At 37.8% G+C, this 14958-nt stretch overlaps 1 protein-coding gene across 1 annotated transcript in view; it reads right to left on the bottom strand.

Moving 5' to 3' along the window:
- The window catches only part of THSD7A (thrombospondin type 1 domain containing 7A), a 466447-nt gene that overhangs the window by 184911 nt on the left and 266578 nt on the right, over positions 1 to 14958 (bottom strand). The window contains exon 5 of the mRNA XM_053609606.1: positions 746 to 901. Within this exon, the coding sequence (XP_053465581.1) occupies positions 746 to 901 (156 nt within the window). The remainder of the gene's footprint in view (positions 1 to 745; positions 902 to 14958) is intronic.

Raw genomic sequence — 14958 nt, 5'->3', positions numbered from 1 at the left:
AACAGAAAAACATTTTCAATTATATGAAAGATCACGTGGGCATTAGGCCATCATGTCCACCATAAAGTCAACAGCTGCATTTATTCTACTCCTCTTAAATGCATCATTTGTGTCATGGAAGTAATCAAGTTTTTATATTTTTTTCCTTCAAAGCAATAAGGAGATTTATTTACAGGGCATTAGCTATGGTTTGAATTAAGGCGTTGAATTAAGTGCTTTTTTTTACTATCTCGTTGATACTTTAGAGACAAACTGGGTGGCAGATATTGTTCTGTCACTTTTCCATATTGGAGGACAAAGATTTAGATAATCTAATTGACTTATTGAAACAGTAAGGGGCACAGTAGGTTTTCCAATCCAGGCCGTCTATTACCACATCTCATCTTAACCATGGCACTAACTGCCTCAGATGCTCTCTATCATGTTATCTAAATTAACGAGTAGTTTGTCTGTGTTCTTCCTTTTAATTGTTTTATTGTATAAATTTACGGGGTACATGTGTGACTTTGTTACATGCATAAATTGCATAGGAGTCAAGTCAGGGCTTTTGGAGTATCAAAAGCCAAATAATATTTAGTCAAATAATGTACATCGAACCCATTATTCATCTTTTGAAATCAATACTCACTATCCATTCTGGAAAATATCACAAGTAATCACAAGAACAGAGAACAGCATTTTTAAAATAACTCACAATTTGACTCAACTGTAGGAATCTCAAGCATGTCAGGTTACTATTACGCACCTTTTTTGCCTTGCTGGTCATTACAGTTTTCGTAAGTACAAGGTCCCCAGGCTGACCAAGGTGAAACCTCACATTCAGTTGGACAAGGGATATGGCACAGCTGGGTAGTATTAGGGACAGGGCCAGTGCATAATTTCAAGTCCACTGGTTTTGAGGCTGTTTGGAGAAAAATACAAACACCTTTAAGAATTTAACAATAATAAAAATGCTATGTAAACGATATGAATTTTCTGTATGGAGAAGGGAAATGCTTAAAAAATGTAGATGTCCCAAGAGGGTTCCCATGCTTCTCAGCTACATCTTGAGGATAAAAACAGAAGGGGGGGGCCTGCAAGAAGAAGCAGCACAGCACAGGCAAAGGAAACTGGAGAAGTGTTGCTAATTGCTTGCTTACCAGTTTTAGCACTAATTAAGCTGTGCAATTAATAATACTGAATGGTGCACTCCTCATGGCTTTTGGTCCACAGGTGTTAACAGGTACCAGGTGCACACGATGAAGGGAGAACTTACGTGGGTGCTGTGCTCTCTACCTCCAGCTGTGTGACTCATCCAAAACCTTCTAGAACTTTTAAAGAATACATTATCTCCCTTGTGGAATCTTTTACATTAGAGATTTAGTGTATCTCTTTTAAATTAGAGATTTTGTGAAAGGAAGACCTGAAAAGTCTCCTTTTTTTTCCTTTCAATTGATTAAAGTCACTTTAAACCTTGATGACATTGTATTTTGAAAATAATAGAGTAATAGAGAATAATAATTATTCTATAATTATACTATTGTTATAGAATATAATAGAATAATATTATATATAGAATAATAATTTCTATAGAGTGAAGTTTACTGGGCATGACATTCTAAGAATTATTAGAGTCTATTACTTCTTTGAATACTTTTTTTTTTTAATACTTTTTAATCTCTGCCTTTTTCTCCCTCTCCTTCTGGAGATCAAAAGACATGACTCTTAGATCCATTTGTTTGGTTCTTTCCTCTGCCCCCTCCATCAGGCTGCAAAGCCTATGCATGGAGCTTTTTATTACAATTATTGTATTTTTCAGATCTAAAATTTTCTCTTGGTTCTTTTTTATGTATCTTTAATTTCTTTGCTGAAACTTTCTATTTTTGTGTGTGTCATGGCCTGCTCATCACTATTAAAACATTTTTATTGGGCGGCACCTGTGGCTCAGTCGGTAAGGCGCCAGCCCCATATACTGAGGGTGGCGGGTTCAAACCCGGCCCCAGCTGAACTGCAACCAAAAAATAGCTGGGCACTGTGGCGGGTGCCTGTAGTCCCAGCTACTCGGGAGGCTGAGGCAAGAGAATCGCTTATGTCCAGGAGTTGGAGGTTGCTGTGAGCTGTGTGATGCCATGGCACTCTACCGAGGGCCATAAAGTGAGCCTCTGTCTCTACAAAAAAAAAAAAAAAAAAAAACCAAAAAACATTTTTATTATAGTTTCTTTCTTTTTTTTTTTTTTTTACTGTTTGGTATTCATTGAGAGTACAAAGAATTAGGTTACACTGATTGCATTTGTTAAAGTCCCTCTTCTAATTGTGTCCCACACCCAAGAGTTGTATATATATAGCTTCTTTAAAATATTTGTTAGGCGGCACCTGTGGCTCAGTCGGTAAGGCGCCGGCCCCATATACCGAGGGTGGCGGGTTCAAACCCGGCCCCGGCCGAACTGCAACCAAAAAAATAGCCGGGCGTTGTGGCGGGCGCCTGTAGTCCCAGCTGCTGGGGAGGCTGAGGCAAGAGAATCGCTTAAGCCCAGAAGTTGGAGATTGCTGTGAGCTGTGTGAGGCCACGGCACTCTACCGAGGGCCACAAAGTGAGACTCTGTCTCTACAAAAAAAAAAAAAAAAATATTTGTTAGATAATTCTAATCTACCATCTCAGTGTTGGTTGGCATTTATTGATCGCCCTTGTTTATTCAATTTGAAATCTTCCTGGTTCTTGGTATGATGAGTCCACTGAACCCTGAAAATTTTGTATTACATTACAGATTCTAGATCAGTGGTTCTCAACCTTCCTAATGCCGTGACCCTTTAATACAGTTCCTCATGTTGTGGTGCCCCCCAACCATAAAATTATTTTCGTTGCTACTTCATAACTGTAATTTTGCTACTGTCATGAATCGTAATGTAAATATCTGATATGCAGGAGACCCCCAAAGGAGTCACAACACACAGGTTGAGAACCACTGTTCTACATCTTTGAAAAATCTTTTTGTTTTTCACTCAAACTGGACTTTTATATTACTGCTCCAGCATGGGAAGGGAGTTTTTGCACCACGTTGTTACTGCCAGGTGAAGGCAGAAGCCCAGGTTTCTTACTTAACCTCCATTAACAACAGAAAGGGAATTTCTTGTTATTTCCATGTGGGTGTGTGTGTTCTGGTTCCCCAACTGTCTTCACTAATATCATGGGGTGGGGATCTCATTACCAGCTAGCAGGGATGAAAGATCCAGTTCCCTCTTGGTTCCCTGACACTGGGCAGCAGGAGTGTTGAGCCCCTTTTTATAGCATCACAAGGTGGAAACTGAGCCTCCCACTAAACCATTGCTGGAATGGGGGAGGGGATGGCCATGTTCTTTTTCTGTGTTTTGGCAGTGCAGAGTGGTGTTGTCTGAAGTTTTGTGTTTTACATGGGAAAAGGCTCATCGTCCCTAGTCATCAGAAAAATGCAAAATTAAAACCCTCTAAATGAGCAAGGAAACAGAGACTAGAGACTCCAGAAAGGAAGGCAGCCCTGCCCACCCCTTGATTTTAGCCTGGAGAAATGCATGTCAGACTTCTGACCTGCAGAACTACAAGGTAAGGTGTGAAGTTCGCGGTACTTTGTTATGGAAGCAGTAGAAAAACTAATATAGAGAGTTATAAACAGTAAGACAGAACTAAAATACAAGACTCATGGGGCGGTGCCTGTGGCTCAGTCGGTAGGGCGCCAGCCCCATATACCGAGGGTGGCGGGTTCAAACCCGGCCCCGGCCAAACTGCAACCAAAAAATAGCCGGGCGTTGTGGCGGGCACCTGTAGTCCCAGCTACTCGGGAGGCTGAGGCAAGAGAATCGCTTAAGCCCAGGAGTTGGAGGTTGCTGTGAGCTGTGTGAGGCCACGGCACTCTAACGAGGGCCATAAAGTGAGACTCTGTCTCTACAAAAAAAAAAAATAAATAAATAAAAAATAAATAAATAAAATACAAGACTCAGTAATATATAAGTTGTTGGAAGGTGATCAGAGTAAAATATTGTAAAGGCCTTAGGAAAGGCTTGATTACAAATCTCATTTGTTTGTATCTATGCCTTCAGATTTGTGGCAATGTCTTTACATAAATGAGGATGAGGATGTCTAACTTGTAAACTGTGGGAAGCAGGGTGATGGTACAAGAGTTGCAATTAATTCAATGGACAAACAAACAGAGAAAGTGGAACAGGAAAATAAAATAAAATGAAAGAAATGAATGCAAAAATTAAACTTAACCACAAATTGCCAGATAATCAGATTTAATAGAAAAATATAATCTAAACTAACATATCTACTAGTTTATCAAAATTTTTAAGAATTCAACAAAACCAAGTGCTAGAGAAGGTGTAAAGATGTAAAGCAACCAAACAGCTCAACATTAGTGATGGGAATCTCAGTTTTTTGGCCACTTTTGGAAGATAATTTGGAACACTCTAGTGTGGTTGGAAAGGTAGGCATACTCCTAGAAATATGCTCTGGAACGACTCAGACATTTGCCTCAGGAGATATTTATAAAAAGCATTATCACAGCATTGGTTAAAACAGCGAACATCTAGTAATAACTTCAGTGTCCAATATAAAGGAAATGGGTATTAAATGAAAGTATGTCAATGCTATAGAGGTAGAAATAAATGAAAAGCACAATTATCAACATAATGAAATCCACAAACATACCAAAGTAAAAATAGGAAGTGAAAGAATATATACTTAATGATGCCTTTCATATAGCTTTAACAGACAAGTTAATATGGTAAGGTTAGGTGTAAATGCGTAAGTTGGAAAAGGAAGAAAGCAGTCTCTAACACTAGCGGGTCGCTCTGACACTTTCAGCCAGGCCAGGTGCTTTAGGAACTAGCCTGGTACTTGCACCTCCGCCATGGCCTTCATCCTGCTGAACATGAACAACTTCAGAGAGCATCAACTCACACACTCTAACCACAATGGATTGAGGCAAAAAAGTAAGACTACTCTGTAATTTATCTAAGCAGAACAAGGATCACTGTGACAGCCACAAAATATCAATCGTTCCCCTTTCCCAGCTGTTGTGAGTTGAGTTCTGCTTCTTTACCAATTACAGTGTAACTTCCTTCTAAGTCTTTCCTCCTTCCAGGGAAACACCTTGTTACAGAATTATCCTTACAGCATTCTTTTTTTTTTTTTTTTTTTGTAGAGACAGAGTTTCACTTTATTGCCCTCGGTAGAGTGCCGTGGCGTCACACAGCTCACAGCAACCTCCAACTCCTGGGCTTAAGCGATTCTCTTGCCTCGGCCTCCCGAGTAGAAGGGACTACAGGCGCCCGCCACAACGCCCGGCTATTTTTTGGTTGCAGTTTGGCCGGGGCTGGGTTTGAACCCGCCACCCTCGGTATATGGGGCCGGTGCCCTGCTCACTGAGCCACAGGCAATCCAGGCAAAGCCCATGTGTTGGAACTTCTAAGAGAGTCACTTAACGAAAACCCCAATTCTGTAATAAACCCTTTCTGACACTCTCACTAAGATGTCCGTGGTTGCCTATGGTATGCGTTCTTCCTTGCTTCGATGAGTAATAAACCCAGCTGTTCAGTCACAGGTGTGTTCCTGTGATTCCTTTGGCTGTGAAGCATTGACAAGCTAAATACATTTTAAAAAGCAAATTATAAACATAAAGTTTAGAATGGTAGTTTCACTTGTGGGCAGAATGGGATGTGATTTATTTAATAATAAATGCTTATTGATATTTACTATGTGTCAGGCAATGATATTATGGTGTTTCAAGTATTTAACAAATATTAATTCATTGATTTGACAAAATCCATTGAGTAAGCATTTCAGTTTTTCCAATTTAGGAAAACTGAATAAGGAAAAGTTAAATGACTTCCCCTAGAGCACACAGCTAAAAAGGTGCAGATTTTAGATTCACATCCAGGTAGTCCAGCTGCAGAATCTTCAGGGTGCACTTCTAATTATTACCTCATGTGTTCTCGGAAGGACAGATGAGGAGGTTTCAATAACATGTAATGCCTATATAAATACACAGACGTGCACACATGCACACACATTTAAAATAGGTAATAATTAATTAAAAATAAAATTACCGAGTTATTCATATAGTAAATGTCACATTAACATATCATAAGGCTATAAAGATAATCAAACATCAAGGATGGTGGCCTAGCAATAAAAATTATTCTGACTTTTGTGTTTCAGTTGGAAATGGAAACTAAATTTTCCTTCTACAAGATATCAAGAACAAGCCGTCCAATTAAATTACTATTGGCACTGATGATAATAGTAAGTACTTATGGGGAATTTACTAAATAAATTACTTTTGTCCTCGCAGCAATCTCATGAAGTAGGTACAAATGTAATCTGACACTTACAAATGAGAAAACTGAAGGATAGAGAGATTAAGTACCTTACTTAGGTCACATAGCCAATTTATAACAGTTGGGATTTGACTTAGCCACTATGTTCTATTCTAATATGGCGATAAGTAGAATCTCCAAGGTCAATTGAGTTCTCCAACTCATCCTAGAAAAAGTGCTACATACTTCGTTGCCAAATATCTTTGAGGAACTCCCCTTGGGAAGCTATGCACTGATGCCAGTGCCTAGTTCACCCTTCAAAGCAATTTTTTTTTTTTTTCCCCAGAATGGCCATCAGAGATATCATTGCACAAGGTCGGACAATAAAGTTTGCAAACATTTCCTAGAAAAGGCACTGCACACCTCATTGCTGAATATCACATTGGTCGTCTTTAAAGTACTCTCTTTGGCCATTTAGTGACCATAGTGATATTCAGTAAGGAGGTATGTAGCACTTTTTCTAAGACGAGTTCAAGAATTTAATTATCAAATCTTGTATGTTCTTTCCTCAGTTACCACTCAACTCCTGCAAGTCTGTAATACAAACAATAGTTTGATTAGAACTATAATGAGTTTTTAGAACAAGTCTATCTGGCTATTGTGGAGGAAGAAGGGCAGAAGCTGGGAGTAATAAACATCTGGAAATGAATCACCAGTATTTTAATTAAAAAATAGTTCAGACTCTCATCATTTTTAATACCCCTAATTTTTCAAAACTAAATTATTTTTGTTCTAAGCCCCCCAAATATACCACATGTATACTACTAATGGTTTTTTAATCATAAAAATTCTTTGGATTTTCAAAATATCTGGAACCAGTGATCTCACAAATGGCCTACTTTTTTTAAATTTTTTTTTAATTTATTTATTTTTATTGTTAAATCATAGCTGTGTACATTAGTGCAATCAAGGGGTACAATGTGCAGGATTCATATACAATCTGAAATATTCTCATCAAACTGTTCAACGTAGCCTCCATGGCATTTTCTTAGTTACTGTATGTAGGCATTTGTATTCTGCCTTAAATCGCCTACTTTAGACCAATCTGTTTAATGATATGCCTTTCCTGTGCTCATTCAAAAGACATACTAGGGTTCAAAGGTTGAGAAAAATGCAGTAAGTTTAATAATTCATTAATCCATTTAGCAAAACACTTGAGTATTTTAAGCACTCAAAGCCTCCTGATATTATATATTTTTTCCAATTTTCTTCCCTGAAAATCTACCTTTTTCTTAAATTAGCATTTATTTGTCTTAAATAAGCTTATTTGACAGCTAATTCACAATTACAAGGAAATTTTCTTGGATTTAAATCTTGATTTTTATATAGGAACTGACAAAATTTTAATATTAAATATTAGGGTGTCTGGTATTCCAGAAGTATTCCAAAGAATTAAAACTATCAGCTATTAATACGAATGATTTATGTTCCCTTCTTGTTTTGTTTTTTTTCCAATCACTTAAAATAAATATTAATTGTTCCTCTTGGCAAAGCCTTGCCACTATATAAGGCACTATATTTTTAAAGGGTGCTATGTGGTCAATAACAATAGTGGTGAGGTTTTGAATGTTTGTTTTTGTATTTTAAATTTCTTAATTATTATAAGTGTATGGTAGTCATTTAGGGTCTATTTAATCATAGAATTTTTAATTATCTATGTATGGCTTATTCAACACTTGCTTATGCTTTAGCTATAGGCACTAAAAATTTACTCTCAAGAACTGTACTCAAATAAAGAAACATTTATCTTGAAGATGAATCAAACCTATCTGTACCAGTGATTGCTTAAGGCTTTATGAAGATGTCCCTGTACTAAACTTTATTCACAGAAATTTTTCTCTTGTATTTCTCAGACTATTTAATGTAATGGAGTAATGGGAACATAAAACCCATCATATTAAAAAATAATAGAGCATTGTTTTTAAAGATCATACACTCATTCCTTAATCAATTTTGTGGCTATATTTAAAACTGACTGGGATTTACTATTTAATGTGCTATCATAAATTAGCTCATGGGAAGTCCTTTCTGGGTATGATAACTTATTACTGAGTTAGGGATTCTGATTACTCTTTTCTTCTTTTAACACAAGACATCACACAGTTTATTCAGAAAGCATACATAAGTAGTACTTGAGTTCATCTTCTACATCATAATTAATGCCTTCAGTATCTGATTGACTAATTATGGCCTCTGTGAAGTTCATGAATTGATAGTCATGATATTTACCCCTGACTATCCTGTTTGATCATAGATCGCTTCCTCCTTGGGCACGCTTGTGCTTACTGCTTGGATAACCTCTTGAGTTATGTTGAGGTTTCAAATCAGATATTAAAAGAAAACTTTTTTGTTTGTTTCTTACATTAGACTAATTCAAACATAAGCTCAGTGGTCCCTGTCTTTGGTATTCAGGCATTTTTACCTCTTGATCTTTCTGTTTATTTGTTCACGTTTATGAGCAGTCTGAGCTAATTCTATTTTGGTTTATAGTCATGTGAAAGTTACACTGTATACAATTCATAAATTTAGAAGAGGTTCTTCCCGAATATTCCAATAAAGGATTTTTTGGCTCAGATTAAAATGAATAGCACATTCCTTTTTCTTCTCTCCTCAGCTAATTATTCTGCTTTTGACTTTCCAATTTTAGGGGTTGAGGGGGTTGATGTTGGTGAAGGAGCTAGTGGACAGCAGAGCAGTAACAGATGCAGATGGACCTCCCAGAAAGCCATCTCTGCTGTCTAAAGGCCTGGACCTGCCTTGTAGTTCATCTGCTGCCTGAATGCAGCCTGTCAGCAGATGCGACGGGCCCCTTACTGCCCTTGCTTTAGCCTTCACCCTGCTGAGCGGGGGTACCAGTGGGTCTCGTCAGGTCCCTTTCTACTTGTCTTATGAACTCTTGATTTCAAAGGGGTGGTGTCTTTGCCTTGGTGCCTCCATTCTTTCCTTCTTATATCAATGTCATCTTAGCAAGAAGGAACTCCTCCAAGAGCCTCTAATGGGCTTTCTCCTCATTCCAAAGGCATTGATAGGGGTTTCTTTGTCTATATACTCATTGGTCATTTTAGGGAATTACAGAGAGAGTTCCAAAAAGTATATACCCACAATGCCATCTTGTCTAGAAAACAGCTGCCCTCAAGTCTTGACTCAAATAAAATAGAACTGTGGTATCCTTTTTGGTATTCATAGAAACAAACATATGTCAAGTAATTTCTTTAATTGAGCCTGTTTTATAGATAAGAACATTTAAAAATATGGGAGATTTTTGGTCTTCTGGGTATATACCTAGTAGAGGAATTATAGGATTGAATAGCAGGTCTATTTTTAGATCTCTAAGTGTTCTCCAAACATCTTTCCAAAAGGAATGTATTAATTTGCATACCCACCAGCAGTGTTGTACCACAATGTTGATTGCAGCCCAATTCATAACTGCTAAGTCACGGAAAAAGCCCAAGTGCCCATCTATCCATGAATGGATTAATAAATTGTGGTATATGTACACCAGGGAATATTATGCAGCCTTAAAGAAAGATGGAGACTTTACCTCTTTCATGTTTACATCGATGAAGCTGGAACATATTTTTCTTAGTAAAGTATCTCAAGAATGGAAGAAAAAGTATCCAATGTACTCTGCCCTACTATGAAACTAATTTATGTCTTTCATACAAAAGCTATAACCCAGTTATAACCTAAGAATATGGGGAAGGAGGAGAGGGAGGGGAGGGAGGGGGGAGGATGGGCAGAGGGAGGGTGATTGGTGGGATCACACCTGTGGTGCATCTTACAAGGGTACATGTGAAACTTAGTAAATGCAGAATATAAATGTCTTAACACAATAACTATGAAAATGCCAGGAAGGCTATGTTAACCAGTGTGATGAAACTATGTCAAACAGTCTATAAAACCAGTGTATGGTGCCCATGATCACATTAATGTACACAGCTATGATTTAATAAAATAAAATAAAATAATAAATAATAAATAAAAATACGAGGGATAAGACCAGGCACAGTGACTTATGCCTATAATCCTAGCACTCTGGGAGGCTGAGACCGATGAATGGCTTGAGCGCAGGAGTTCAAGACCAGTCTGAGCATCAGTGAGACTCTACTAAAGTAGAAAAATTAGCTAGGCATTGTGGCAGATGCCTATAGTTCCAGTTCCTTGGGAAGCTGAGGCAAGCGGATCACTTAAGCCCAGAATTTGAGGTTGCTATGAACTATGATAATGTCACAGCACCCTACCCAGGGTGGCAGAGTAAGACTCAGTCTCAAAATAAAATAAAATAAAATAAAAATACAGGGGGTTGTTCAAAATATACATCTTCCTGGTAATGCCAATCATTGTTAGGATTTAAATGCCACAAATTGTAACAGCTTGATGAAGACATCACTCTCCTACTATAAGGATTACCATCTGTTGTAACACTGCAAATATGGAAGGGTTTTTATTTTTTTAAAAAAAGTAGGACACATTCTAAAATACAGTACACAAACTCACACTGAAATCTTCCAGTTGAGTACACTATTATTGACTCAAATTCCTACTCACCATGTCCCTAACTAGCGAAACATCAATAGATGCCGTGAATTATAATAAGCAGTTTGGAACATGTATGTTACCCACAATAGAATGACACAGAACCTTCACATGTAGAATTTGGAAAAATTACTATCTTTGTTTTAAAGTGAGTACTGAAGAAGAATTTGAGTATCCTATCAGACAAGGTCTGTAACCAACTCCACACACTTGCTGCGCTACTTCAAATATAATTATTCAGATGACTAAGTGTATTAGTCTGCTGGGGTTGTCATAACAAAATACCACGGACAAGGTGGCCTAAACAGCAAAAAGAATGGCGGCTTGACTTAAGATTTAAATGACAGAGGGCAAGGGATGCTGGACACCTGTTAGGAGGCTAATCCTACAGGCAGAAGAGACAGTGACTCAGACCCGAGGTTGACAGAGGAGGTGAAGGGATTAGATAAACCTCAAAGGGAGACTTGGTGTAGTTTCCTGAGGAACTGGTTGTGGGGGAGAGGAATCAAGCATGCCTCCAAAGATTTTGGTCAAAGTGACCAATACCTAGCTTGGCGTGGTCATCACACTGTTTGTCCCTGTTCTTGACTCTGTAGACCACTGATTCTCAACCGGTGTGCCACGGGACACTGCTTTGTTGTGAGAGGATCTTTGCTGTGCCACGAAAATTTGAAAGGTCATGAATCTTTATTTTCAAATGAAGTTCAGAGCTTGGTAAGTGATTTTTTACTCTTTGTTTTGATCAATGTAATTTAAGTGTGCCACGGAAGTTTAACTACAGGTTCAAGTGTGTCGTGAGATAAAAAAAGATGGAAAACCCTGCCCTGGAGTGTACGATGTCTGTTTTCTCACACTGCTTTTCAGTTCATCAGAGTCCGCTGCTGTGGACAGAATTCCGATTGCCAGTGATCTGCCCAGTTCCTCTTGCTCCTGTCCTCCTGCCTCGCTTTATTCCTCTGATAATTAATCCTCCCATTCCTGTAGCTACCATAGGAACTGGCAGGTGTGGATTAAACTTGGGCGTTTGACATTTACACAGCAGAGTACTGGATTTCCCTTCTTAGGCTACAGCATAAGGACTGCAAATATTCACCCCACTCAGGGTAAGACACATGATAAACACATTAACACCCCTTAGGAAACAGCACCAAGGCTTCTGGGATTATTTAAACGCTAACATATTAATTAGTTTGATGTTACCATTCCAAATTGTATTAAAAAATCAATCCATTGTATCCCGCAAAAGCATAAATGTATTCATGATCTATGTGTGTATGACTTAATAAAAGGAAACAAACAAACAAGCAAATGAACATACAAGGTGAAGTATCACATAGTAAAGACACTGTTAGAAAATATTGTATAGTGGGACAAGTTTTTGGAATGTGACGGTTACAGGTTTCCGACTCTCCATGGAGCATGACCTTGATTTTCATGATCCACGCTCAACCTTAATGGTTATTTTTCAATTTTCAATACATGCAACAATTACTGGAGGGGAAGGTATGGGGATGTTTTAAGATAGCAGACTTCTGAGTTCTATCCCCAGAAATTTGATTCACTGTTTGAATTAAAACCGAGGACTAAACTAAGAATATAGATTTTAACACATGCTTCAAATGACCCTGATGTGGTAATGCTTAGACCACCTTTCAAGCAACACAGCTCAAGAGTATTGAAGCTGAAGTCAACCCCAAGACACCACAGGGCACTGTGGCCCTACAAGTTTACCCATTAGAAAATGCTGTGCATGTTCCCGAACTGAGCTGCATGCATTCTGCTAAGGAATTGCTTGCTAATATCTTTGGCCATGAGAATATTAAGAATGATTTCTTCAGTGGTACTTTAATTCTTCCTCTGGTTACGTACTTCTGGACATTTTTCTAAGTCCACATTCCCATTTTTACTTATGGCAATATATAAGCTGAGTCTGAATACTTTATTCATTTATCCAGCTTATGCTGTATACCAGACATATAGTCCATGTGGCTTTTGAGATGAAATGTGTTTCAGGTTAATTTTCTAAGGAAAAAAATAATGAAAGAAAGATTAGCTGGTAATCATATTTATCAACCCATGAGACTCATTACTGAGTCCATCTATTTATTTATTCAGTAAATATCTGCTGACACTTACAATGTGTCCTGTAATCTGTTTAATGTTTTTATTTTTCCCTTAATTAGCTTTAAGGAATTTATTTTAAAATATTTATTTAACAGATCATGGAGCGTGTACCATTCAGACATATGCACTCTGCTGTTGTTTTAACACATTTATTTTGCCATTATAAGAGGGTAGAGAGGGAGAGAAGCATATCTCGGTGTTATGACTGGAGGCATCAAGTAGAAAGGTCAACATGACTGTGTTCCTTAGGGTATTTTGGACGAGACATATACATCCGGGATCCTACACAAAACCTGGTGATCCGGGTAACTTCACTGTCGTTATTCCCTCCCATGTCACTCTGTTTTAATCCTTTGCACCCTTATTGCTCTCTGATATTTTCTCTGTTTCTTTGGATATAATTTGTCTCATTCCATTAAAATATAAACTCTGTGACAGCAGGAAACTTGAATGTGTTATTTGTTTCTGTATTTTCAGCATTTACAACAGTTCCCAGGACATAAAAGACACTCAAGAAATAATTAGTTCAATAAATGAATGAGTGAATGCCTTCCCGCCATAGAAAATGGAATCCTAAACATTGTCATATACGTAAAGTACAGTTATTGTCACTAAATAGGTGTAACTTTAATAGGCTATTAGCTCTGAGACTAAATTACTATTTAAAAGAAAGGTATCTATTTGTAAAATGAATATCACTTGGAGGTCAGTAGCTATTTCCCATCAACAAACTGGCTTACAATTAGTAATGCCGTACTCCATGGCACAGAGATTAAAACAATTGACTCGGGAGCCAGATTTCTTTGATTCACAATCCTGGTTATGACATTTACTAGCTATATTCATTTAAACAATTAACCTCTTTATATACCTCAATATTATAAAATAATAGTGCTCACTTCCTAGGCTTGTGGTAAAGCAAATACATGCCAAACAGTGCCACACGCATAGTAAGCATCTGTCAGCCTCCTCGTCTCCCTCTTTGTGGTCACTACTGTGATCCCTCAAGTTAACACCTTCACTTCCATAGATTTTTACCCGGTGATCATGTTCTCTTGAAGAAGATACCACAAAGCTAAACTGTTTCTTCTAAGAGATCACATTGTTGCTAATGCTGGGTCTCCCATGCATCTAATTCAGGTTTTTGCTATGGGTTATGAGATACAGAATAGACCCAAGGACTTCTGATTTACTTTCTTTGTACCTAGAAAAACTTTTTCTTTTCTATGTATCCAGTTAGGATTGGACACATCCCCTGCAGAAGTGGGCTAGTATTTTATGCAATCTTATGTGTGTGTGTATTAAGCTCTTCAGTTTTCATACAGGGATGTTAATCCCTGTCCTAACCTAGATAATATTGGACGATGTGTCTCTGCATTTCATTCAGCTGAACCTTGATGGCAGTCAGAACAGCCGCACTCCAGATCCTTGGGTCAATGTATACAAGGTCTTCACTTGCCTGAGGAAGAGCCACACATTCATTCATTGAGCACATCCATTTCAAAGTCTTATTCCCTGGTCATTCGGCTTAGCAGGGACCTATAAATCTGTACCATATCATATTAACCTCCATTTATTCCCCTTTACTGAGTTACACTTTGATATTTATGCTGGTCACTTATGTTGAAGAAAACTACTTAAAGAAAAAGTTTCCTTATAAAATTCATTGTGGTGATTATTGTAAAGATGTTAATGAAGTTGTAATTCAATATAGTTAATGTTCTCTTTATGAAAGCCCACTGGTGAATTTTCTTTCTTTCTTTTTAGATGTTTATTTATTGTAAAGTATTACAGGGATACAAATGTTTTGGTTACATGGATCATTTTTGTAATGCTTGAGTCAGGGTTATCAGTGTGCCTATCACCCAGATAGTGTTAATGGTAGGTTTTCACCCAGTCCCTCTTTTCCTCCCACCCACTGATTTCCATTGAGTTATACCTCCCTCTGTGCGTGTGTGCCCACCAGTG

This window comes from Nycticebus coucang, chromosome 11 (assembly GCF_027406575.1).
Source record: "Nycticebus coucang isolate mNycCou1 chromosome 11, mNycCou1.pri, whole genome shotgun sequence".
In the NCBI taxonomy this organism is placed as follows: domain Eukaryota; kingdom Metazoa; phylum Chordata; class Mammalia; order Primates; family Lorisidae; genus Nycticebus; species Nycticebus coucang.
This window is presented reverse-complemented; position numbering and strand designations above follow the sequence as displayed.